The sequence below is a fragment of the Balaenoptera musculus genome, chromosome 6 (genome assembly GCF_009873245.2).
Source record: "Balaenoptera musculus isolate JJ_BM4_2016_0621 chromosome 6, mBalMus1.pri.v3, whole genome shotgun sequence".
Classification (NCBI taxonomy): domain Eukaryota; kingdom Metazoa; phylum Chordata; class Mammalia; order Artiodactyla; family Balaenopteridae; genus Balaenoptera; species Balaenoptera musculus.
In genome coordinates this window covers 51,308,494-51,334,753 of record NC_045790.1, presented here as the reverse complement: position 1 = coordinate 51,334,753, position 26,260 = coordinate 51,308,494, and the positions used below count along the sequence as shown (strand labels likewise).

The 26,260-nt window shown below is 34.5% G+C and overlaps 1 protein-coding gene across 1 annotated transcript in view; it reads right to left on the bottom strand.

Moving 5' to 3' along the window:
* The window catches only part of PSIP1 (PC4 and SFRS1 interacting protein 1), a 47,885-nt gene that overhangs the window by 6,846 nt on the left and 14,779 nt on the right, over positions 1-26,260 (bottom strand). The window contains exons 5-11 of the mRNA XM_036854146.1: positions 14,856-14,994; positions 13,673-13,777; positions 12,823-12,885; positions 8,032-8,128; positions 6,562-6,637; positions 2,480-2,708; positions 1,422-1,540 (exon numbers count right to left, since the gene is read on the bottom strand). Of these exons, the coding sequence (XP_036710041.1) occupies positions 1,422-1,540; positions 2,480-2,708; positions 6,562-6,637; positions 8,032-8,128; positions 12,823-12,885; positions 13,673-13,777; positions 14,856-14,994 (828 nt within the window). The remainder of the gene's footprint in view (positions 1-1,421; positions 1,541-2,479; positions 2,709-6,561; positions 6,638-8,031; positions 8,129-12,822; positions 12,886-13,672; positions 13,778-14,855; positions 14,995-26,260) is intronic.

Here is a 26,260-nt window from a genome sequence, read left to right as displayed (position 1 = left end):
CTGTAGATTACATGTTGTTTGGCTGGGAATACAATACAATAAACTTTATTTTGCATAATGCATTTCATACAAGCTGCATCTGAAATGCTTTACAGAGCAAAACTGTCCAAGTACAAAGTTTTGTAATAACAGGAGAAGGAAAGAAAACACAAATATTAGAATTTGAGAAAGTTACATTCGGAGGACATTCAAAAAGAAATTGAAACACATAAAGATTAACTCTGAGATACTGAAGAAGGGTTGGGCTAGATTTACTAAGCAACAACTAATTTTATATCTTAATTTGGGGAGCACAATAAAGTTAAAAGCAACAAACAGTCCAACAACTTTTCAGTGAAAGGACAGGAAAGGATAGGTAACAAAAAATAACTCTAGTATTTACATAAATGGTCAAAGTCTAACATTAAAGGGAGTAACATTTCTGAGCTTTAGATCAATTTTTAAATTACTCCCTCAAGTAGCTAAAACTGCTTATATATCCTCCAAAAAAACTAAGAAAGCAGATGGTCAAACGCTATACTTATCAAGAAAGACTTTCGGCTTACAGATTTATTATATATAAAAAAAGTACAAAATTACTTAAGAATAGTTTTAAGAATTTCACTGTTTATTATTAAGTTTGTCTTAGTGACCTAGAGCATGTTTTAAAAATCACCTCCTCACTAAAACAACAAAAAAACAAAGTTTAGTCAGAATAATGCAAGACGCTTCACAAAGAAAGAAACGCTTTTCAGAGAAAGAACTCACAAGTGACAGCCTAAAGATAACTAGGAAAACAAATGTAATAAACATATGAAGCCTAATCATCATTGGCACTGCTATTTTCCCTGTTATAAAATTATTTTATAGAATAAACTTTTTAAAGGGGAAAAATTCCCCATGGTAAGTATATTGTCTCCAGGTATCAAAACTTCTTAGCTTGAACTTGATTTATATTGCACACATCTAATGCAAACCCTGTCAGCCTTTAAATTTTCTTTTACTGGCTTCTTGGGTTTCCAACTGTGCTTTTGTTATTTTTGCTGGTCTTTTGGGGGAGGGCTGCTGGTGGTATGACAAATATGGGTATTTCTTTCATTCTTTCTCCACCAATTTATTATCTTTCTCTATTTAATATTATACAAGAAAATAGAGGATAAGGACATTTTCTACAAAGCCACTTAACAGTTAAGCCCTATCTGCACTTTCAGTTTAAATTAAAAATAATTCACAGGGTGATTATCTCAGTAAATTTCATCCTCTTTACTCAGAAAAGAATGAAGCCTGAAACATGATTATCATATACTGAGGACATTTTTCTAACACAATGGAAAAGTCACTTCTTTAAAAGGCTTCAGAAAGTCTGGAAAATGAGATTCTATTGTTTAAACATTTCATGCTAGCTTAAAAAAAATTGAAATTTAGAAAAAGAAAATACTTACTGCTCAGTTTCCATTTGTTCCTCTTGCTTGCGTTTTCTATCTGCTGCTTCTTTCTCATGTTGGCCTTTCAGCATATTCCTTCTGTGAGCAGTCTGAAAGTTTCTTCCACCTTTTCTCTTCTGTTTTATTTGAGAATTAGGATGGTTTTAGTTAACTATCAAGTCAGTGACTAATGCTTCTGTGATTACAATCTTGGGAGAAAAGAAGCAACTAGTTTTCTTAAGGGATGAATAAATGACTAATTAAAAAAAAAACCCTCAGAATTACACATTGTTGCTACCTAAATTTAACTTTCCCCTTGATGATTTTGGGATTTATAATCCATTTACTGCACTGCTATAGGAATGATATGCTTTGGTTAAGATGGGTTAAAATGAAGTACCTCAGGCTATTTGCCTCTGCACTATGACTTTGACTTCAGTACCTGTTTACTGACAAGTACCTGCTCAACCTACCGAATTTAGTTTTGGGCTCCTGAAGTACTAACAAATTAGATAAACATAAATGAAAGACCTATACAACCTGGGTCTGTAGATTTCCAAGGCTATACACAAAACTTGTGTTTTTATACAGAAAAGAACGTATAGCTTTAATGAAATTCCCAAACAACTGCTGTATTCAAATAAAGTACCACCAATAAAATGTACCCTAAATAGGCCTGAAGTGTTAAGAGTTTCATTGAGGTAAATAATAAAAATCTATGTATAAATGTACCTTTTTACATCTGTCTTCACTGGTCACAACCTATCTGGCTTAATTCTCTACTTTCCTACCTTTTCTGTCAATAGGTAGGTGGGGTTACTGGAAGTTTATCATGTGACATTTAATTTCCATGTAATTATGAAAAGGTAAGATAAACTTGGGGTGTACAATAAAGTTTCAAATATGCTTCTTAACACAGGTAATTCAAGTTTATTCAGAAAGGTAAAGAAATTCATTTTAACTTTTAATCACATTTATAGACTTTCATAAAGATACTGAAACTTTCCTAAAGATTAAGAACTACATAGGAAGCTAAAAATAGAACAAATATTTTATTTGATATGCAAACGTTCTACCTTTTCACCTTCTTGATCATCTCCTTCCTCTTCAGAATCAGAGGTTGATGTAAGCCCTGTTTTAGCTAAAGTTTTCCTTTTTGATTCAACTTCTTTTTTCCCCTCTTTTTTATCTGGCTCTTTTCTTGGCTTATCTTCTTCCTTCTGGCCCTCTTCATCCTTTTTAAGCTGCTTTTTAGGTTGTTTTTCCTCTTGCCCTTTTTTCTTACTTTTGTCTTCTTCAGTTAACCTATTTCACAGGCACAACAATGAAAAATAATCTTTTATGTATCATTAGTACTTGTCATTCAACCACCTCTCTGAGTTAATTGAGTAAGTACTCTGGATAACAATAAGCTACATGTAGTTTGTTTTTTATTTAAAAACAAATTTTAAATATCTTTAAGTAAAATATAATGGAGTGTCATTATCAACCAATCATAAAAGGAAAAGAACATCCTTTTAATATAAGTTAGAAGATAGAAAAATTACAGTGGCATTAGGGTAATAGAAAAGTGATTTTTTTTCCCTTTGTTTTCCATGTTTTTTGTAATGTGACTCATTCACTTAAAAATAATATTGAGTACTATCTCATATGCCATGGTACTGTTCTTGACTTTGGGGAGCATCAGTGTATAAGATGTGTGAGATGCCTAGATTTTATGGAGCTCATATTCTACATATTTATAAAAGTAAATAATGTTTTAAAAAGTAGCCACGCTGGGAAAAATACAATTGCAGAATCGAACTGCATAATGGTGAAATACGGTCATTTTAAAATTTAAAGAAATATGCTTTGCAATGTAAAAAGCTCCCAACTGACGCATATAATGGTAAAATATATGGCCAATTAACCTTAATATTACAGTGTTCAAGGAATTTCATTGAGATTTACACATATTATATAATTACATCAATGGATTTGAAAGCTGGAAGGGACCCCAGATCATTTAGTCCAACCCATTCCATTTAAGAAATGAGAAAATGATGGTGCAAAAGGTCAAATAGCCCAATCTCTCAATTCCAAATCCACTGACCTACCAGACAACTGCTTCCTTGAACCCTTAAGGTTATTAAATTGGAAAAGAAAAAAAAAAATCACTTTATTTCTTTAGAAATTTTTGTCACATAACTACCATTGGCTATGTTTATTTTTAAATGTTATATAGGTTTCATCCTTTTAATCGATGGAAGAAAAAGCAGGCAAGTAAAATCCCTTAACTTTCTTCAGTATTTCCACAAGGGGGTAAATATTTTAATAATGATCATTTTGTGGAGATGGGAATAGAGAATCAAATATAAAAGGGATTCCCATGGCTCTTAATAGATATTGACAAACTGTCTCCCCCAAAATGTTACCCCCTATGCAAAGAGGCAGGTATTAAAAATAAAAATATCCTTTTAACCCAGCAAATCTGCTTCTAGCAATGTATTCTAACCAATATATTTGCACATGTACAAAACGACAGATGACAATGTCTAAAAAAATGTATCCATACAAGAAATAAACTTTTAAGAATTATGATACATACACAGTGGAATACCATGCAGCTGTTTTTCTTTTTTAAAGGTAGATTTAAAAGTGCATCGTTACGTTTTTAAGAAATGGGATTATTATTTCAAAGTTTTTAAAACAGTGTCAAAGCAGAGAACTCCCATAAACGTAACTATCACTGCTTGCTGCAATTAAGTCTTTTCCCAATGGTCCTCCCTCCTTACCATCTTCCATGAAAAACAGACCTCATGGTGATAATTCCCTTTTTAATAGGTACAATAGGAAACATATTAAAAGACTAAACAAAATTATAAATACATGTTAATAGCAAAAATTAATGCAAATACAACCCAGAATATCTCAGTGGCTTATAACAAATATTTTTACTTTACATGAGGATTATGAGATGGTTTCAGCTTTTCCAGACTCTATCCACTGTCTTGTCATTTCAGGACCCACTGCAAAGAAGCTGTCACTAGCAGATACATGCTGTTCTCATGATGGAGAGCTTAAGTTTCAGAAGAGCTTACATAGTTTTGCTCTACACTCCACTGAGTTTTTGCCCAGATACAAAGCTGAGAGTAGCTATAACAGCCAGTGCCCAGCCTACATATAGCACAAGTGAAAAATAAATATTGTAAGCTGCTGGTATTTTGGGGTTGTCCATCAAAACCTAAAACGTTTGACACTTGCTTTGCATTTGAAACCCTAACATATTATACAATGGGTAAAACTGTCATCTGTGATAACTGGAGAGAAAACTTGTTCAGTGAACTTGTGGCTCTGGGTGAAGAGGTTTCAAGATAGAATATTAGCATTTTGAGTTGATTGTTATCAACATAAATTTGATAGGGTACTTCAAGAAAGCGGTAAGTTCAAAAAATAATAGAACGACAAAGGAAGGAGAAAAAAATTCCATGCATTTCAGTGTTGAAAGTCACTTCCATCCTGTAAAAGATTTTCAAATTCAGACAAAGACTGGAGTCAAAGATCCAATCAAGGTTGTAAGTTGCCAGCTTTTCCTTAAGAATTCAAATTGGGATACCTTGATCCTTCTGATGAACAAATGGTTCTATGAAAAAGAAACCAGGGAGTAGGTCTTCAGGAAAACCTATAAACTCAAAAGTGCTTTTAGTTAAGTATAAAGAGATAAGCATGTCTGGGGAAGTATTATGAGTGAGGCCACGGCACATGAAGCTGACTAGAATTAAACAGACACATGCTAACAATAAAGTAGTATTACTACCAAAAGGGACGCTAGCCTGCATTAAGAGAAACTAATGGAGATTTAAAAAGGAATCTTGGGCCCAACTCCCTAAAGTATGAAAGCAGAATAAGAAAGCTGCTCAGCTAATAAGGAGGGTTAATACTTTCCAGTCCAAGAATCAGCCAAAAGCCATGGAGAGAAATGGACTAGGAAGATACTCTCAGGGAAAATTGGGACGTACCTAATCAAGGAAATATTCCTTGTATCTAAAACAGGGGGATCTCACAATATTTTCCCAACAGAATTTCATATTTCCTGGGGAACAATGACTGCTGTGTGCCTCTTAATCTTCTCCTTGGGAGTATTTATTATGGTTCCCTATCCCTCCCAGATCCATGTGCATATATAAAAGGGAGAGGGGAGCAAATAACCGGTGTTTCAGTTCCTAAGTCTCTAGATAAAGGCCTTATGTTGATCGTAAAATCCTAGACTCGATGCTTGATGCCCTTATTAGAAAAGACATCTTAGGGAGGAGATGAGTGAGATTTACTTGGTATGTTTAAAAACATAAACTCACCTGCATGTACCTAATTTCTTAATTTCACTATAGTAGCTAAAACCATGTTGTAATTTTTGGCCACTATTTTCAAGAATATTTAAACAGCTTGGCAGTAAAATAAAACTCTTTAAACATATATTGGCTGAAAAGTACCAACACTTCTATAACTGAAATTTCCAATAAAATATTTTCATTCAAAACACTGTAAATCCATTCTTAAATGACATACTCACTTAAGCCTTTTCTATAAAATCTTTAAACACAATAGCTACAAAGTTTTGCCCTCTTTGTCTAAATATACGTTCCTGCTGGTGAAGTTTCTACCCAGAAAAGCCAACACAAACAAGATCCATAATGGAAAAGAAAGATGGCAAGAAAAAAAAAAAACTGATTATTTTGTTAATAACTAGTTATCATTCCAAAATACTTTAAAACTTTAAATTTACAAAAATAATGTTAAGTGTTATTATTTTTTAAATAAAGATTATTCTGGAGGAGCAAGATTTGTGGAAATTGCTTCAAAAATACTTTGTCTAAAAATTCCCTTAAAGGGAACTATTATAAATTTTACCCTGCATTATCCAAGTATCTTATATCCTAATATACAAGAAAATGTCTTAGATTAATGAAATGATAATCGTATCAGATTTTTCTTGATTCCCTATCAATTTTAACTTTTTATATAATGAAAACTATTTTTCAGCTGTTTTGCTCATAATTCTTAGAAATACAAAATAGTAATAGCAACAAATACCCTGTAAATAAAACTGGTAAAAATGCAAAGAAATTTATACATATTGAAAGTGAAATGTCTCATTTACTGCATAACTAATTATACTCACATGTCACTCTCCGAAGGACAGGGCTGTTTTATCATTTTGGGTCTGCCTCTTGGTTTTGGAATCTTGACTTCTGTAGCTAACATTCACAGGAAAAAAAATTTTGTAACTACCAGCTTTCCCGTTAAGATGTAGATCTCACATATAAAAGTTACAAATGATATATACTAAGAATATTAGTTTATTACAGATAACAATTACTTTAGGTTTTAAAAATCATATCCTCCAGTGGTTCAAATGAGTTAACAGAAAATTTACAGAGGTGAATCAAGAGTATTTTCAATCTGTCCTTAGTATGGCTGAGGGCTTAAAAGAACATCCCTCGTTTTAATAGGAATGTCACAAAATTCAACTTTATAGTAGATAGCAGCACTTATATTCAACATTCATATACATATTACAGTATTATTTGTATATGTATGCTCACGTATTTGAAAATTTGTTATCAAAATTCATTGAATTTTCTAACAACACCATTAATGTGATCCATTACACTATTAAATTCCAAAGTAAAAATTAGGTAAATTGTTTTTTTTTCTTTTTGGGTATTACTCATTTTATCCTGTTTCATTAAGAATCCTCTGTTATGGGACTTCACTTCCCTGGTGGTCCAGTGGTAAAGAATCTGACTGCCAATGCAGGGGATGCAGGTTCGATCCCTGGTCAGGGAACTAAGGTCCCACATGCCATGGGGCAACTAAACCTGCGTGCCTCAACTACTGAGCTAGCACACCTCAACGAGAGAGCCCGCATGCTGCAAACTACAGAGCCCAGGAGCCCTGGAGCCTGCATGCCACAGCTAGAGAGAGAAAACCCGCACCATAACTAGAGAGAAGCCCATGTGCTGCAATGAAGAGCCCGCATGTCGAACTAAGACCAGACGCAGCCAAAAAAAAAAAAGAAAACAGAATGCTATGTTATGAAGTAGAAAAAAAAATTGGCTCTATTTTGGCTAATTTTTTTGTTTTACTTTGTATTAGAGACACATCCTTCCAAACTATTTCCTATTTGCCAAATTAGGAAAATACTTTAAATAGGCAGTGCTGAAGACATCTGCGTATTGTACAGGCCTTAATAAAGAAAGAATGCAATAATTTAATAGCTTTGATTATTCAAATGCTGTTTATCTCTTGTTTTCATTATGATTTCATTTGGAAAGCTTAATATTTCTAAAGTAAGAGGTAAAATAAACCCATCATTCATGGATTTTAAATCTCACCACAGCCTCATTTGCTGCTATTAAAGGAAAATGTAATGGGGATAAAACAGAAAATGAAAAAGTCTCAAGCAATTATTTCAAATTTAAATACTTTATTACAAAGAGCAGAAACCTTAATGTTTTATCTCCTTTGAAATTTATATATTACACATAACCAAGTACCTATTCACCTATTCCAAAGTAGCTGAGGTACAACACTTTAATGGATTAGAATAATAATCACAAGCCAGCTATTTAAACATTAATAATCCTACCTGCAGGTCGTCCTCTTTTAGGACTCAGTTTTAGATTAACAGATGCTGTTGCTGTAGTCACTACTCCTGCCTCCTCGGTTTCTACTTGTTTTTCTGCCTGAATCACAAAGATTTAAATTAACTTACTTAGCACATAGTAGGTATTCCAAATTTAGCTCAATGGCAAAAACGTGCCACTATAGGATAACAAGTTCAAATACAAGCGTAACATATATTGATCTTCATTATTTTTCAACAGTTGACTCATCAGAGTGATATCCTTAAATTTAGCTTATAATTCTAGTGAGTAATTCTAGGAAACAAAAACTCACTTTTTAGATATTCTCAACCTAAAAAAGTCATTTATAAAAATAAAATGAATATTCTTGATGCAAGATGTTAAAGTATAATGTAATTACACTGTAATATCCCACACACTGCTTATAAATGTACTTTGAGTATCTCAAAATGCTAACACTTTATATTGCATACTTATGATGTACAACCTAAATTAATGTTAGAAAAGGCAAGAAATTAAGTTGCTGATATTTCCATTCTTTAACTTTGTTAATATGTACATGTTTTATTTTTGAACTGAGACATCTGCTGTTCTTCGCTAGGAGTTATTATTTTCTATAAAGGATTTACTACTGTAAAGAAATCCCAATGACCCTTTGCAAACTATAATGCCCCAGGTAATGAGACAATAGCCCCAAATGAGAATCAGTTTAATCAATTCAAGCATTAGAGTAGAACAAAGGTTAATAACCACCAATTAGAAAGGAAATGCAAACATAACATCATAATCGAAAAGAAAATAAATAAATAGCAAAGAGAACAAAGAGAAGAATGGGAGGACTACTATGAGCTGCTCCCCCACCCCCAATTATTTAGAATTCAGCCTGAACTAGCTCAGTAAAAATAAAGGCAATAAAGCATCATGCCAAAACTTGCATAATCCAACCTTACTGATAAAAAAATTTTTTTAATCTTTTAATCAACAATCTGATTTGCAAACACTTACGAGGTAATGCCCAATTTTGGTAAGAATGTGGAGAATTATTCATATATTGATTAATGGTGATCAAATCAATAAACTGGTAATACATTTCTGATCATTATGAACATCAGCAATACAGAATATGCAAATCTGACTCAGCAATCCCACTTCTAAGAATTTATCCATTTCTTTGTTCTTAGTTTTCAAACATTATTTTTGCCTTTGTAATTGCAATATAATAATGTAGGGGCTTCCCTGGTGGCGCAGTGGTTGAGAATCTGCCTGCCAATGCAGGGGACACGGGTTCAAGCCCTGGTCTGGGAAGATCCCACATGCCGCGGAGCAACTGGGCCCGTTAGCCACAATTACTGAGCCTGCGCGTCTGGAGCCTGTGCTCCGCAACAAGAGAGGCCGCGATAGTGAGAGGCCCGCGCACCGCGATGAAGAGTGGCCCCCGCTTGCCGCAACTAGAGAAAGCCCTCGCACAGAAATGAAGACCCAACACAGCCATAAATAAATAAATAAATAAAATTTAAAAAAAAAAAAGTATATTCAAAGCATTATTAAAAGTCAAGAAACTCATCTAAGGTAACCCTTGAATTGTTCTCAAGGAACATTACAAAAATTGCTTCAAAAACATTAGCTCAAGTTGTATTTCTAATTTTAGGAATTACAGACCACCCCCCACCCCAATCCTGATTTGATGATAGCTCTGGAGTAGAGAGCCAGGCATCTGTTTTTATACCAAAGGTTGAGAACCCAAGACTGTATGAGAGCTCTTCTATTGAGTTAGGAGGGTGAGCAGTTAAGAGGGCAAAAGTTCTCCAAAATTCAGTTCAAACTGATGAACTCTTCAGTGCAAAAAAATCCCCTCTTCAATTACACTTTCAACTTTTGGAAATAAATCATGACATCGCATAAGAATTACAGGTATGAATCTCTTTGAGGAGATACCAATAAGAGGTAACAAGGTCATCAATAACTAATGCCATAAATAAACTAACACTATACGAAGCAAAAATACAGCCCTTCCATAGACATATATTGACTATTACAGCAAAATCATGCAAGTCAAAACCATTCCTCGTGAAAATATTAACTCAAAGAATAAGAAATATTTTATCTAGAGAAAGGACTATTAAGTTATTTCAAATATATATATATTTAAATATCTCAAATGCAAATATTGACTCTAGATTAATTTCTTCCATATTTTATCTCACTGAGACCTCTAAGCCTTTGACAAATTTTCTCCCCATTTGTTACCCCACTTTCTAGCTCTACTCCCTTTGTGACTTTACGTAAAGGCCCCCCCCCATCCCTCAAAAACCTCATGGAACTACTATTCATCTGCATTCTTGTTTTGCTGCACCTGTCCCGCAAATCTCCAACAGCGAGTTACTATAAAACTCTACCTTCCCTGCTCTATTTTTCCCTGCTGCTGAGCCCTGCTGAAAAAAAATTATACAAACATGCATTCATTTTATGCAACTTCATTTGTGATCTCAAAGCCATCCATTAATCCTTCACCTGTCTTTTGTCTTGCCCTTTCCTTCTCCCTCTAGCATAAACTTTCAATCCTTTCTTTCTGCCTTACACCACACATGCAGTCTTGCTTTGAATTTGGTGATGGAGAAGGGAGAGACTGAGGCCAGCAGGAAGGGATTCCCATAATTTCCAAGTCTTCCTAGAAGTCTGTAATAGTCTTGCCCACCCTTCCCTTCGATGTGAAGAAAGATGAAATGTCCGTCTCTTTCCCATCAAGTCAATTCCCTCAAATGTGTCCTCCCTTTTCTCTCACCCAGCATTATTCTTAACTTACAGTAATTTTATACTCTTTCCACATCTTTGATCTTTCCTGGTTTCGCAAAGAAAAAGTGTTAAAGCCTCTATTATATTTTGTCACTTTTAACAACCTCCCTTAACCATGCAAATCCTTGTTGCTGCGTTCTCTCCTCCCCTTCAAAGACTTCAAAAGCACAGTGTAATTTTAACATTAAACATTTTATTCTTTAACCTACTTCATCTGTTCTTACTGTTTGACCTTAAGGTATCCTGGGGGATCCTAATTGTCAAATGTTATTGGACCCCTTCTGCATCAGGACACTACTAACCACTCCCTCATTCTTAAAATTCTCTCCTCCCTTGTTTAGCTTGATATCCTCTCTTAGATTTTTCTCCTGACAGTTCATTCTCAGCCATAATTTTACAAGCCAGCCTTTCATCACCATTATAATTCCTCAGGATTCTGGTTTTCTGCGTTCTTCTCAGTAAACTTTCTCCCTTGACTACCTATCTAAATCCTATCTTTATGTCAGAGACTGCAGCTGTAACTTCTACCTTTTCCCCCTTTGGTGTCAGAGAAATATGTATCTTCAGTCTAATTCTCAAAGGTGTTTCACATCCTCCTCCTCATGCCTCTGCTCCCAAAACATCTCCTGCATTCTCAGTGTATAATCTAGTCATCCAAGCCAACACCCTGAGTCATCCTAGATTCCTCCCCCTCACTTCACACCCACTTCCAATCAACTATTAACTTTACCTCCTAAGGTGCTCTTAAAATCCTATCTCTCATCTACACCACTAAAAATGTCATGCTAACTCTTTAGAAAGGCCTTTCATAATTTAGTTACCAAGTCCCAATCATGACTCCCCATTTTAATTCTCTTGTTTTATGTATTTATTGTCTGTCTCAACAAAAATATAAGTTTAATAAGAACAGAGACCTTATCTTCCTTATTCGCCGCTGATTTTCTGTCTGGGCCAGTGAAGTGAGTACCAAAATTCTGAATGAACTTATCAGTGACCTGGTCTCACTGCCCCAGTCCAATCCCCATCATTCACACTGCTTTAAAAAGAGAAGTACCTGAAATTTAAAGTGATTCAATGGCTTCCCACCACTTCTCTAAGTTCAAGTTCTTCAGGGTAACACAGTGGGGTTTTTTGTACTTGTTTCCCTCAAACTTTATGGTCTGATAATACTGAAATGCAATACTTGAAATGCTTGAAGCAAAATTTTCTCTGTGCCTCTGTAATTGCCTCACATGCTCCTCCCCTCCTCCTTCATCTGCCTGACTAAAATTCTGCCTACCTTTTAAAATCTTGTTAAAGTTATCATAGCCCCTTCACACACACCCCACAGGGAATAAAAAGCCACTGTAATTATTTGTTTTCATCTTACTTCCTTATAAGACACTGAACTCAGAATACTACAAAAAAAATTTTTTTTTAAAGACTGAACTCAAGTTTTCTCTGTAGCTTTGTCATATAATAACAGTCTGAGACATAAATAGGTCAGGAAAAGGTATGATGAACAAAACTTCACATAGGGAAGAAGAAACACTAATTAAAAGCATAAGAGGTACTTTGTCCTAAACTGTCACATACTCTCATTTCATGCAACAATGCTGTAAAGTAATAACAACATAATAATGGACAACACTTACAAAGCACTATGTACCAGGATTTATTATAAATATTTTACATGTATTAACTCATTTCATTCTCTCAACAGTCTTATGAGTATATATATTATCCATTTTATAGAGAAAACTTGAGACAGCATCATAAAAGGAATGAAAATTGGTGCATTTTATTTTGTATCCCATTCAACTTAAGGGTGCTGTATCACTAAGAAAAGAAACAGATAGTTTTGATAAGTGAACAACATAACCTATCCTTTAAAAAAATTAAAGGACTTAGAGTGAAGGGCTAAGTCTAAATTAAATAGTACCATTTCATTATCTACACTCCCTCAATCCAACTAAAATAAAAATTCTTTTAAGATCTCTGTGGTTAAGCAATAGAATTACCTTTCTCTTTCTCCCTCTTCTGGCAGCTTTTGGAGTGGTTATGTCAACTGCTTTAGTCACATCCTTAAAAAAAAAAAAAATACACAACAGATGAAATTGATAATTATGCCATGACTGAAAGAAAATTTCTTAAATTAAAAATCACAAGCACATTTCACTAAAAGTACTACGGAAACTTGTTTTGCTTCTCTGACCTTTGAAATTATAAACATTAAAAGTCTTAACATTAATTCATTATAAAGTGGAAGTAATCACCAGTATCTTCACCTAAAAAAAAAAATGCTTTCCTCTGTCTGATCAAATATAAAAGTCACACTTGCTCATACACTGGGAGGTTTGTCTGTTTAAATTTACAAAACACTCTTTCTACAGTAAAATCCTCAGTTTTAGGACTGTGAATGTTAAGAGGTGGTCGGGACTCTGGAGATCAAGTAACAACTTCATGAAGCCTAGAAAGGCTAAATGAGTATCCCCACTCAGATAATCAAATACAGAGCTGGAAATAAATCTAGGTTTTTAAAAATTCGGTTCAATATCCTTTCCCGTACATCCATCCAACAATACCTCACTTTAAAAATATTCCTAACAAACAGTAAGCGACTCTCCTAGTTGTACCTCATATTTTGCACAGCAAACTAACTTCAAATAAAAATATCCATGCATCTTAAAGATGCAAAAATTATTTTACAATACCATATTTAATATTTACACAAGGAAATAAGCCTTTAATATTTTCCCATTCATTACTCAACTACTTTAAAGATTACTTTCTACTGTGCCACAATCAACTCATTTTACAATTCTTCCTTTCAACAAAATGGGTTTAGAATGCAAGAGAAATTAAACACACCTCGTTGCTGGCTTTTTCTTCATGGTCAGTATCTTCCTTTGAAACACTAGTTTCTTTTTCTTCAACTTCAACATCAGATGACGCATTTGATTGTTTAGTTGATGCCTATGAACAATCAAGTCTATTAGTTTCACAAAATAATATTTTACGCCAACTTTAAAATTTTGTACCCATGAAAAAATCAAGGCCTGTTTGTAAGAAAGCTAGAAAAGTACCCTCATTTCTGTTGCACAGGATACTTTTAATATACACAATTTTGAAAAGTTTTAAATGCTACTATTTTATTTAGGAAAGTCTTACATGGAACTATATTCCTGCAATTGATGCATACAATCTCAGCAGATAAAATGGTGAGGCAGAAATTAAAAGTACAATTACAAAGAATACCATTCTGATGTTCTAAGCAGCAAATGCCCAACAAGATACAACGTAAGGTGATTTAGAGGAGCACAGACCTACACCGTATTCAACTACTGAAATATTCTTAGATAAAGAAGCTAATCTATGTACTCTAAGACGAACAGCCTTAACAAAGGATATATATCACAACTTTAAGGACTCTTATTGATCTATATCTCAAACTTAGTTTAAAATGCAGATTCCTGAGACCTAAACTTAAGTGATTCTGATTTAACAGACACTGAGTGGGAGAGTCCAGTAATCATTAAATTTTAAAAGTACCCCCATATGAGAGATACTTAAGCATGTAACCTAGGGTCCCTAGATTTTCATAAAACCAACCAAAACGATGAATACCAGAGGCAACACAGCATACATTGGGAGGTGAGGGTAAAGCTCCCAATCTACAAGATGAAGGGACTGTAATCCAAACTGTGCACCTTTCTAGCTATTTCCTTTGGCAAGTCTTTAAACTGTAAACCCATTTCCTTTTCTGTAAAAAAAAAGGCAATGCTGATAACCCACAAATTATAAAGGTATATAAAAAATGTGCCCAAAATTACTTGTAGCACGATAGAAATATTTATAAATTATGATGGCCAATTTTTTTTTGTTGTTTCTTTTGTATAGGCTTGGGCATCAACGCTTGTACCAAACCACAGGAATGTGCCACTGGGGATGTCTGGGCTGGGAACACAGAGTACATCACACCACCATAATCATGTGATTATTCTCCAAAACTGAGTAAATAATACTAAACTAAATTTTATGTAATATGACGCACCTGTTGACTTGAAAATTTCACTTTCGGATTGTTATCTATCTCCCATAAACCTTCATTAAAGCCTTTTCGTTTATTTGGTTTGCCGTACTTTTCCTTATTTTCTGAGTAAGGAAATATGTCCTTTGGGCCTAAAAAAGCACTAAAAAAGGAGGGGGGGGGAAATGTGAGTGTAAAGCAATCTCAAATATAAGTGATTAAATAGCACTACTCTATGAATGCAATTATCAAAAATTCTTAATCTAAAACGCATTAAAAATCATAAATTAAATGTAGCCACAAATAATATCTAATTCCAAATGCTTTTATTAAATTCAGTCACAAACTCATAGACCCATAATCCTAATTTTAAAAACACACACAAATTGCACAACAATGTCAATGTACTGAATGCCACTAAACTGCACACTTGAAAATGGTTAAAATGGTAAATTTTGCTATAATAATTTTACAAATTTTACTATAAAAATGCACAAAAATGAAAAAAAGAAATGTCACAAGACTGCATTAATCTATACATTTAAATGCATTCTAAATACTGTTTTACTACAAAGTAGTTTGGAATATTATACAACTCATAAAACATTGTCAATAAGGTATATTATATGTATGTTTTAATATTTGTACATACTAGATTTTTAGAATAAAATAAGTATGTTAAGACTTCTGCTTTATTCAGTGAGGGAATCAGATGTTATAACTGGTTTGTTCATTCATATATATATACACACACACACACATATATATTACAGTCAATTCTTGTATTCATGGTAATTATATTCTATAATGTCACCATGAACACTGAATTAAGGAATACTGTACCACTGCTCCAGGGTAAATACAGGGTAGGTTCCTCTGGTCACAACAGTTTTGTCAACCAATCAGTACATAACATTGTTTTATGTGTGTTTCTGTTTAAAGACACCTATTAATATACACTGGTAATTCATTAACACTGAACTCACAGCCAACAGCTTACGTAACACGTATTTTCTCCATAAGGCACAGCACAGGCTTCTTGCACTTAGGAACACTAAATGGCACTTCAGCACTACATTTGGGTGCTATTATAAACGGCAAAATGACCAAGAAAAAGCACAAAAATACAAAAGCCATGGCACTACACAGACTGCAAAAAGGACACTTGTTTACAATATGAGAGCTGAAACAAGGTAAAGCATGGCCTTGGTTCAGCCTCAGCTAGGAATGTGTGCATCAAGTTACTCAAATTTTTTGCCATTTCACACACAGACATGACCATGAAGGCGCCACAGGTATTGATTTGGGATTATAAATACATTTTAGTGAGCAGGCAAATTAATAAATATGGAACCTGTGAATGATGACAACTATTTTTTTGTGTGTATATATACATATATATTTAGATATAATCCCCAGAACAGCCCCATTATATATCTCCCCTATGTCAGTCGGTTCTGTAGAAGTCTGTCAATCCTATAAATTTAGATGCAGAGAATTTATCAGTTTTTTGCTATAATGGTTGATATATATGTACTCTCCAAAGCAAGAGGAAAATCAAATTACTACTCATTTCCTCTAAAATATGCTACAATTTAAGATTATTAATTACTAATTATCTATCACAAATTCCGTATCTGCTGAAATTCTTTAAGAATTAGGGACCTAATGACTATAGCTCACATTCCAGTTTAGAATATTTTAAAAGGCTTTAAGATAAAATTTCAATAAAAAAGAGACTTAGGGCTCTACTTAAATATAATCAAATGCATATAAAAGTCAGCTTTATTATTTAAATTCTGCAATTTATAAATACTCAAAGTATCCATGTATTTTAACTGCACATCAGTTAAGGCACACTTAAATCATCACTATCTCATTTGATCTAGAAATTCAGACTTTTACTAGGCATCATTCATTCCTACCCATAATCTAAAATTAGAAAATTTAACACATTTAGTTAAAACAGTAAAGCAATTCCTCCTGCATAATCAGCTTCAAATTCCAAGTAGATGACTCGAGTTAAAACACCATCAAAAATAAAACATACTTCTAGTTAGAACAAAGCAATTCTCTCTCCTAAAACCCCGTAACTCATAAGGCTAAAGATGACAAGGGACATTATCAACAGGTTTGAAAGCTGGGAAGACTAAGAAAGTTGGATACTAAACAGCAATATAGAAGAAAGTGAGACGGTACCCTAATTTAGAGTTCAAAATCCCCAAAGGGTTCAAAACTGGTGGCATCAGGAACTTGAAGAAGTGGAAGGGACCTTAAATATTTAACAAAATTGCAGAAAAATGTCTTAAAACCTCAAACATGGGGCATTTTTAGATATGATTCTAAACCAAAAAGCTATTCAAAAAACTGATTCTACCATGATGTTATTTAGCATATAAAGGTTTGACAGTTCAATTTATATAGATTATTTTTCTTTCCCCAAAATAGGCAGTCCTCACTTTGTATGACAATGAGAGAACACAAAAATGACTGTGCAAGGCAATCTTATTGAACAATGGGAAAAATTACAATTGTTCCAAAACCTTCAAAAATTGTCAAAACACTAAATGCACTATTACTGACAGTGTGTAAGGAAATTTTAAATATAGTAAAACTAATACTAATTATTTAGTACACTGTAATTTAAAACATTAGAAACATTGAGATTAAAGTGTTTCATGTCTTTGTAAAAAACTTAAGAATAGTTTGAACAGTGCTTGCCCCTTCTGATCATATAACTTATGACACGGAGTAAGCATATTTTCTATGCCTAAGGCAATGTGTCATACTCCTTTCTAAATCTGATCAGTTTCTAACATTTTGTCTTTTGTACTTTCAATGTTATGGCATATCTTTAATGCTTTTTGTTGGCGTCACTTCCTCTGAGACATCTTCATCCTGTTTATTACAACCACTTTCCTCATTTATGTTGATAAGCTTGCCTTCCCTAAGCTGCTCTGGCTGTGTACCTAGTCTCCCCATATACAGCACATCTACATTCACAAGGTTATTATTCACAAGGCTATTTATTCTATAACTGCATTTACATTCAATTCAAATTTCACTTCTGGCATTATCAGTTTCTTTGCTGGCCGATTCCCCATCTTGTTTTTTCTTTAAATGTAACCTGGGTGGGTGTATCATTGAAAGACAAAGAGGCAACAACACTACTACACTTTGTGCTATCTATGCTTGAATTGAGAAACAGATGCACACTGACCAATCACCAAGAAACTTCAAAAGAAGTGACATGCTATGCATCTGTTATTTACATCTTGATTTGTGGACTGAAGAACTAGCAACAAATTTTGTAGTCTACACAATTACAGTTAATATTCCAGAGTAAGTGAAATTTGAAACATTGTTGCGGGGACTGGGGCTGTTTACCTAAACCATGGTAACCAAAATTTAAACATACTAGAACTATGCAAAGCTAAGGAATGCCTGTATCCTTCTCTTCTCTTCATGCTTTGACTTTAAATTCTACTTTTATCAGACAGCAATGGTCCCATTCTTGCTTTCTTTGTGACATTATATTGTTACTTGGCAGTGACTTGTTTGAGCCTTGTCTCAGAAAATAAGACACAGGTAGTCTAATAGGATTAATCCAATCAAAAGGTCTTAATAGAGAATTCTATTCACATAGTGTAGTCACTTATATTTGGTCTTATTCATACCACCTTGATTTACATATACATTTTTATTACACTTGGTTAACCTTTATTCTTAATTTTGCAGAATAGGTTTTAAAAAACTTCTCTCCCTCCTCCTCCTCCGGTCAGGTTTTCAAGCACTACTTTCTATTATTTTACTATTATGTTCATATTATAAGTCATACTTAAATTTACATGTTTATCAATATACCAAAAATTAAATAACTATGCCTTTCCAACTGAAAGAAGACCTTTGCAAATCTAAATAATTCATGTTATATATAGATGGTTAAAAAAATATTCACACATGAAAAGATGCTGAGTGTCATTGGCTATCAGTGAAATGTAAATCAAAACCAGAATAAGATATACTACCTTCACACCCAATAGGATAGTTGTAATAAAAAAGACAATAACAAGTCTTGGAAAAGATATAGAGAAATTAGAATCCTCACACATAGCTGACAGAAATATAAAATGGTTCATAGCTGATTTGAAAAGTCTTGCAGGGACTTCCCTGGTGGTCCAGTGGCTAAGACTCCACACTCCCAATGCAGGGGGCCTGGGTTTGATCCTTGGTCAGGGAACTAGATCCCACATGCCACAACTAAAGATCCCACGTGCCGCAACTAAGAGCTAGCACAGCCAACAACAACAACAATAAAAAAGCCTGGCAATTCCTCAAAAGATTAAACACAAAGTTACCATGTGACCCAGGAATTCCACTCCTACAGAAAAGACATGTCCACACAAAAACTTGCTCACAAATGTTCATAGCAGCATTATTTATAACTGTCCAAAGTAGAAACAACCCAAATATCAACTGATGAACGGATAAATATAGACCAATACAATGGAATATCTGGCAATACTGTAAAGACAAAGTACATGCTACAAAATATAGATGAACCTTGAAAACATTATACTAAGTTAAAAAAAAAAAAAAAGTCATTAGAGACCTCATATTGTATACTTCAATTTATATGAAATGCTCAGAACAGGCAAAGTGATTAGTGGTTCCCTGTGGCAAGACAGGAGGGAGAAAGGAGAAATGCAAAGTATCTGCTAATGTGTACAGGGTCTGTTTTTGGGGTGATGAAGATGTTCTAAAACTGTGCTAAGGTCTACACTACTCTCTGGATATACTAAGATCTACTGAATTGTACGTTTTAACTGGATTAATTGTTCGGGATATGAATTACATCTCAATAAAGCTGTTAAAATATTTTTCAGTGAATACCACATCCCATCAAAGAAAACAAAAATGATCCAGAATTTTACCAACTACAGATAGCCACTGTTTTCACCCACTTGTTTGTTGCATATATACAGATATAAACATGTAATTTTAATGGATATGATACATACTCATCCATAAATACTTTCTCAAATTATAATGAACATCTTTTCATGTCAACAATTACTTAACAGCTAAATACTATTTCACTGAATAGCTATCCCAAAATTAATCTATTGTTGGACCATTTTCTATATCAAATTTTCTATTATAAAATGCAGCTATAGTAAATAATGTATTGCTCAATCTTTTCACATATCTTCCTAATAAAGTCTAAGTAGAACTGTTGGCTCAAATGATATGCTCAAGACTACGGAGCTCCTTAATGAGACTCAAAAAACTATGGTGGATGAAAAAAAAATCCTCCCATGTTGTCTCCCCAAAAAAAGAAATGACTAATTAAGGGACCTGATGGAGATGTTAGCTAATGCTATGGTGGCAGGTAATCATATTGCAATATATAAATGTATCAAATCATGGTGGTAATATTGCAATATATAAATGTATCAAAATCAACACACCTTAAACTTATACAATATATATCAATTACATTTCAATTTAAAAGAAGAAAAAGAAAACACATACACATACAAAGAATCCTCCCCAGGGATGCAATCCCACAGGTTTGGAGCACAGGGCTCAGATTAGTTGTTAAACAGCCAGTGCTAGTCCCCAAGGGCACAACCTTATGCGGCTGTGGCTCTGATTCATTCTTCAAAGCGTTCCATTTTTAAATGACATATAAATCTCAAAGAAAATATACTAAAACAGTAACAGGTTTAGGGGTTGTTTCTAAAAAATAGTAGTAAAAATGACTGTTTCCTTTGTAGAGAACTCTTTTAACGTTTTTAAAATTTTTACAATGAAAAGATATACATTAATTCAAAGTACATTACCCACCAAATTCCAGAGCTGAAAGGAACACTTAGGGATCACCAAGATCCTCCTTTTAAAGATTAGAAAACTGAAGGCCAGAAAGATTAACTGACGCAGGCAAGGTTATCTAGCTATTAAACAGCATAGCCTCCACTCTGTACAATGTTCCCTTAAAAAGGTTTCAGGGTTTCCTTTAACCACTGTAATATAGTCTTTGAAATAGCTACTAATAAAATATTGATGTTATATCCCTATACGTATGAACTCATTTCAAATACCAATGTCAAAGCCCACAAGGATCAAAGCTCATGTAAAATGTCCTAAGAAAATAGCAAATTAACTAGAGTACTAATGTTATAATTCTGAAGCAACTTAAAGCCTGCAAGTGTATTTCTTACGTGGCATATGCCTGAAGACCGTTAAGTGTGCTCCTGTGTATCCCAATTTTCACAGAATGTAAGTAAACAGAAAAGCAGTTCTCTCTCTAAAGTCACTTTTTGGAAACAATGTACATACCCACGAGAACATACACATATATGTCTCACAAAAACTCAGTTATCACACACCTAGAACCTTTCCTTTAAAGCAAACCAGAGTTGCATATAAAAAATGGGATGCGAATGCTTATCAGAGCTGAAGACATGAAGCTCAAAACTCATTTAACTGTTGCCAAGTCATATTATAATACAGAAACGTCTACCTTTTAAAACATTGATTCTAACTTGCTGCTTCATTTCCCTATTATTAAACCACAAAATAGGAAACATACTGTTTTAAACTAGATTTTATAACAGCACGCACTATTTTATAATAGATGATGCAACAGACAATTGATACATCTACTATGTGCCATGAACCTGACAGTATAGAGATGAAAAAACAGTTCCTCTCATTATATAAGGCTCATGAGAAACCGTACAAGCCCCTCACCAACACATACAGCTATGTCTGTAGTACAGAAACTGTATAGAAAAACTAGCGTAGAAGAAAATAAAATCCTATCCTTATGATTCATTTCTTTATTCCTTTCTTGTGGACAGGTTATACAAAAAACTGACCAACAAGCAGTACCTCCCCATTCACCTTCATTCCTAAAACTGTACATTAGGCAGGTTTTGAAACAGCCTGTGATGGATATTTTTAAGGTTCCTAGAACTGTGCATCTAACATCTTTGAATTAAGACAAGAGCAGTAAGGAGATAAAAGTGGCAAAAACACCGTCTTCATTTAAAATTTTCTGACTTTAGAGAAATAAATAGACCTTAGATGAGAGTATTCCCTCAATTAGCAATGGTAATTAGCCAGCAAAACTCAAACTGCACTGCAAACAATAACCACAAGTATTAGTCATGAAAAAATAATATGCAACATTACCTTTAACTATTCATAGCTGACATATACTTAGTGTTTAATACATGCCAAGCACTGTTCTAAGCATCTTTAATGTAGTATCTTGTTTGCACCTCAAATTCTGAGGTCGAGTATTTTATTATTCCCATTTTACAAGTAAGGAAGAGAAGGACACAAGGCTAGGTAACCTGCCCAAGGTCATATAGCAGATAAATGGCAGGATTCAAAGACAGCCTTACGATCAGTTGTCTTAAAAACTATAAAAATGCTAGCTAATGGACAGCAAATTCATAATCCATAAATGATTTTATCTATGTCATAGAGCTATCAATCTCTCACCAAACACTTATTTAACAGCTACTATGGGCCAGGCGCTTAAGCAAATGATGACAAACAAGATAGACAAGGTCCCTGCTCTCCAAACTTTTCACTTGTGGGTGAAGGAAAAGAAAAAAATTTCAGTCATCAGTGCAATGGAGAAAAAGCATAAAAAGGAAGATTTGAGCTAAGATCTAAATGACTGAAAATCTGAAGACATACCTTTCCCAACAAAGAGAAAACAGTCAAGAAGGACTTGGGACAAGATGAAATATATTTGTGTAACAGTGAAAACATGTGATGAGGTTGGAAAGGTAAACACAGACTAGTTCATATAGGGTCTCATAAATAGCATTTGTCAACAAAAATTGGGAGTTTTGTTTGTAATAAGGCAGCCATTGAAGGGTTTTGGACAGAGAAATGACATGGTCTGACTGGAATATCAAGTTCACTTTGACTATACATGAAGAGTGAAAACTGAGACCAAGATAGGATTAGGGGGCTTCCCTGGTGGCGCAGTGGTTAAGAATCCGCCTGCCAACGCAGGGGACACGGGTTCGAGCGCTGGTCTGGGAAGATCCCACATGCCACGGAGCAACAAAGCCCGTGCACCACAACTACTGAGCCTGTGCTCTAGAGCCCACAAGCCACAACTACTGAAGCCCGCACGCCACAACTACTGAAGCCTGCGCACCTAGAGCCCGTGCTCCGCAACGAGAGAAGCCCATGCACCACAATGAAGAGTAGCCCCCACTCGCCGCAACTAGAGAAAGCCCAAGCACAGCAACGCAGCCAAAAATAAATAAATAAATAAATAAATTTATTTAAAAAAAAAAAGATAGGAGTAGGACACTATTTCTAAAACTAACTGCAGCATGAACTTAAGTGGTAGTAGAGGAAATGGAAAAAAGTAGATCAGAATGCACATTAAAGGAAAAGAACAAGACTTGCTGACTGACTAGATGTGGGGAGGAACGGAAAAGACTGTAATAGGACATCAAGGATAACACCACAATTTTTGCCTCCAGCAAAGCACTGCATCCTTGTCAGTCTCATTTACTAAGAATTTGTTTTGAATATATTAGTTTTTAAGATACCTAGTGGACCATCATGTTTGGTATACATAAGGGCTCATTGTTATCTAATATTCAAAACTTGGCTGGATGAATTTACTGTGAAAGGTATAAAACACTATGAAAAGTCAGATGGTTGCAAGTCAGGAAAAGAATGCAATTACAAAAGGATTCTGCTCCAAATTAACAATAAAAAAATCTTAATCTATAAATAAGTTATGAATAAGTACAGTTTTCTATGTATGTATTTTCTTTTTTTTTTTTTTAACTTTTAGGTTTATTTATTTATTTATGGCTGTGTTGGGTCTTCGCTTCTGTGCGGGGGCTTTCTCTAGTTGCGGCAAGTGGGGGCCACTCTTCATCGCGGTGCGCAGGCCTCTCATTATCGTGGCCTCTCTTGTTGCGGAGCACAGGCTCGAGGCGCAGGGTCAGTAATTGTGGCTCACGGGCCTAGTTGCTCCGCGGCATGTGGGATCTTCCCAAACCAGGGCTCGAACCCGTGTCCCCTGCATTGGCAGGCAGATTCTCAACCACTGCGCCACCAGGGAAGCCCAGTAGAGTTTTCTAAATTGCCATTTCTTCTATGTTCTTCCTTTCCCATCTCCCTAACTACAGGCTATTAGAATAAACTCCCATTTATACAAATTCCAAATTGAAAGGTTCACATAACTGCCCCCCCAACTTTTAAGGGGGGGGGGGGAAGGCAAATAATCAGTGAGATCTAGTTTCTAAAAATCAACCTTAAATACCAAAAAGTTAAGTCACCAGACCAATAGATACAACAGCACTGTCTTTCCAAAGGTAATGGTATACTTATGAGATCACTAAGGCACAAAAATTACAAGTGCATTTTGAAGTGAAAATTTATTATCATTAGCTTAATTTTTTTTTAAAATTTATTTATTTTTTATTTTTGGCTGCACTGGGTCTCTGTTGCTGCACCCGGCTTTTCTCTAGTTGAGGCGAGCGGGGGCTACTCTTTGCTGCGGTGCACTGGCTTCTCATTGCGGTGGCCTCCCTTGTTGCGGAGCGCCGGCTCTAGATCGCAGGGTCAGTAGTTGTGGCACATGGACTTAGTTGTTCCGTGGCATGTGGGATATTCCCAGACCAGGGCTCAAACCCGTGTCCCCTGCATTGGCAGGTGGATTCTTAACCACTGTGCCACCAGGGAAGCCCCATTAGCTTAATTTTAAAGTTATACTTTAATTTCCTGAATATATTCTAATTCTTGAATATTAGTAATTCACTGTCTTCATTAACCACTTAATACCACTGTTTTGTTATTAACCAAACAACGCTTACGAAAATTTAATTATTTGGTGTAGTCTGTTCTGACTTACAATTCACAGATATTTACAACATAAAAATTGTCATTTTTAAATGTTGGGGAAGGGATGATCATTCTTCTAAATTTAGCTTAAAAATTAACTATGTGTTCTATGGTACTATAAACATACATAAAAATTCTAGGGAATATCTACTCACTTTACTCTGATAAAGTGTTCCCAAACTTCACAGGCACCAGAAGTATCTGGAAGGCTAGTTAGAACAGACTGCTGGGCCCTACACCTCAGCTTCTGGTTCAAGTGAGGTCCAAGAATTTGCATGCCTACTATCTGAAGTTCCCATGTGCTGTTCCCATGTGGGGTGCAGCTTGACCTGGTACCACACTTTGAAAACCCCTACTCAAATAGGGAGTACACAGTTTTTCATTAAAAGATACTTTTCCCTATTAAATTTATGGAAGAGTTTTAAACAGTAGATTATCCCAGAGAATCAGAAACTCATCATTTTTTTACAAATTAAATTTTTATATTCAGAGGATATACCTGGATCCAACTCAAAGTAATTACAGTGAAGGCCAATACAATTCTGGACTCAAAACTGTACCTTAAAGCAGATAATTACGTGGCATTGTATGATATCATTAATATGAAATGTCCAGAATTGGCAAAAATAGACAGACAGTAAACTAGTAGGTATCCTGGGCTGGAGGGGGAGGGAATGAAGAGTGACTGCTAATGGTTATGGAAATAAATATACTAAAATCCACTGAATTATACAATTTAACAAGTGAACTTTATGATGTAAATCACATATTAATAAAACTATTTCTTAAAATTATGTGAAAGTTCATATAGTAGCTAAGCAACATTAAACCAAATGTTGCCACTGTACACACTCTAAGGAATACATAATTCTAATTAGAGTATCACCAGTTTTGTTTCACCTGATCCCAGGTAAACAAGTCTACTTTACCAAAATTATTGCAAATTCTAAACTTAAAGTTCAAAATCAGTGAGATTATATACAACTTGTAAGGCTATTAAAATCGAGGCACAAAGTATATTATTTTTCAAAACTAATGATAGCCCCTGGAGTAATCCTCTGCACCCAGAAATAACAGTTCAATATTCTATTGCAAATTTTTTTTTTTTTTTTTGCAATTTTTGAAAAATTAATTTGCTTCACCAAATCAGTTCTCTGCCCACAAATCCACCAGGGGCAGCAGAGCAGTAACAGTGGCTCTCAGGACCATATAAATACACACAGAAGGAACTATCCAGATTTCTTCTCACCTTTCCCACAATATACCGTTTGTGTGGCTAAAATCAAAGCCTAAAATAGGGTGCCAGGTTAGCACTAATTATACTAAATATGAATACTGAATGCCTTGTTAAAACTTCCCTTACATATTTTCATCCATCAGTTATTCTTCTGATTGATGAGAGGATCAATGTACATCTTTCATGATTAAGGACATCCATTTCAATAAAAGTTAAACCTACAGTGTCTAATTTTTCTACCATAAAAATAAAATTTAAACGGAAACTTGAAGACTTTTTTCCAAGTTCAAAGATG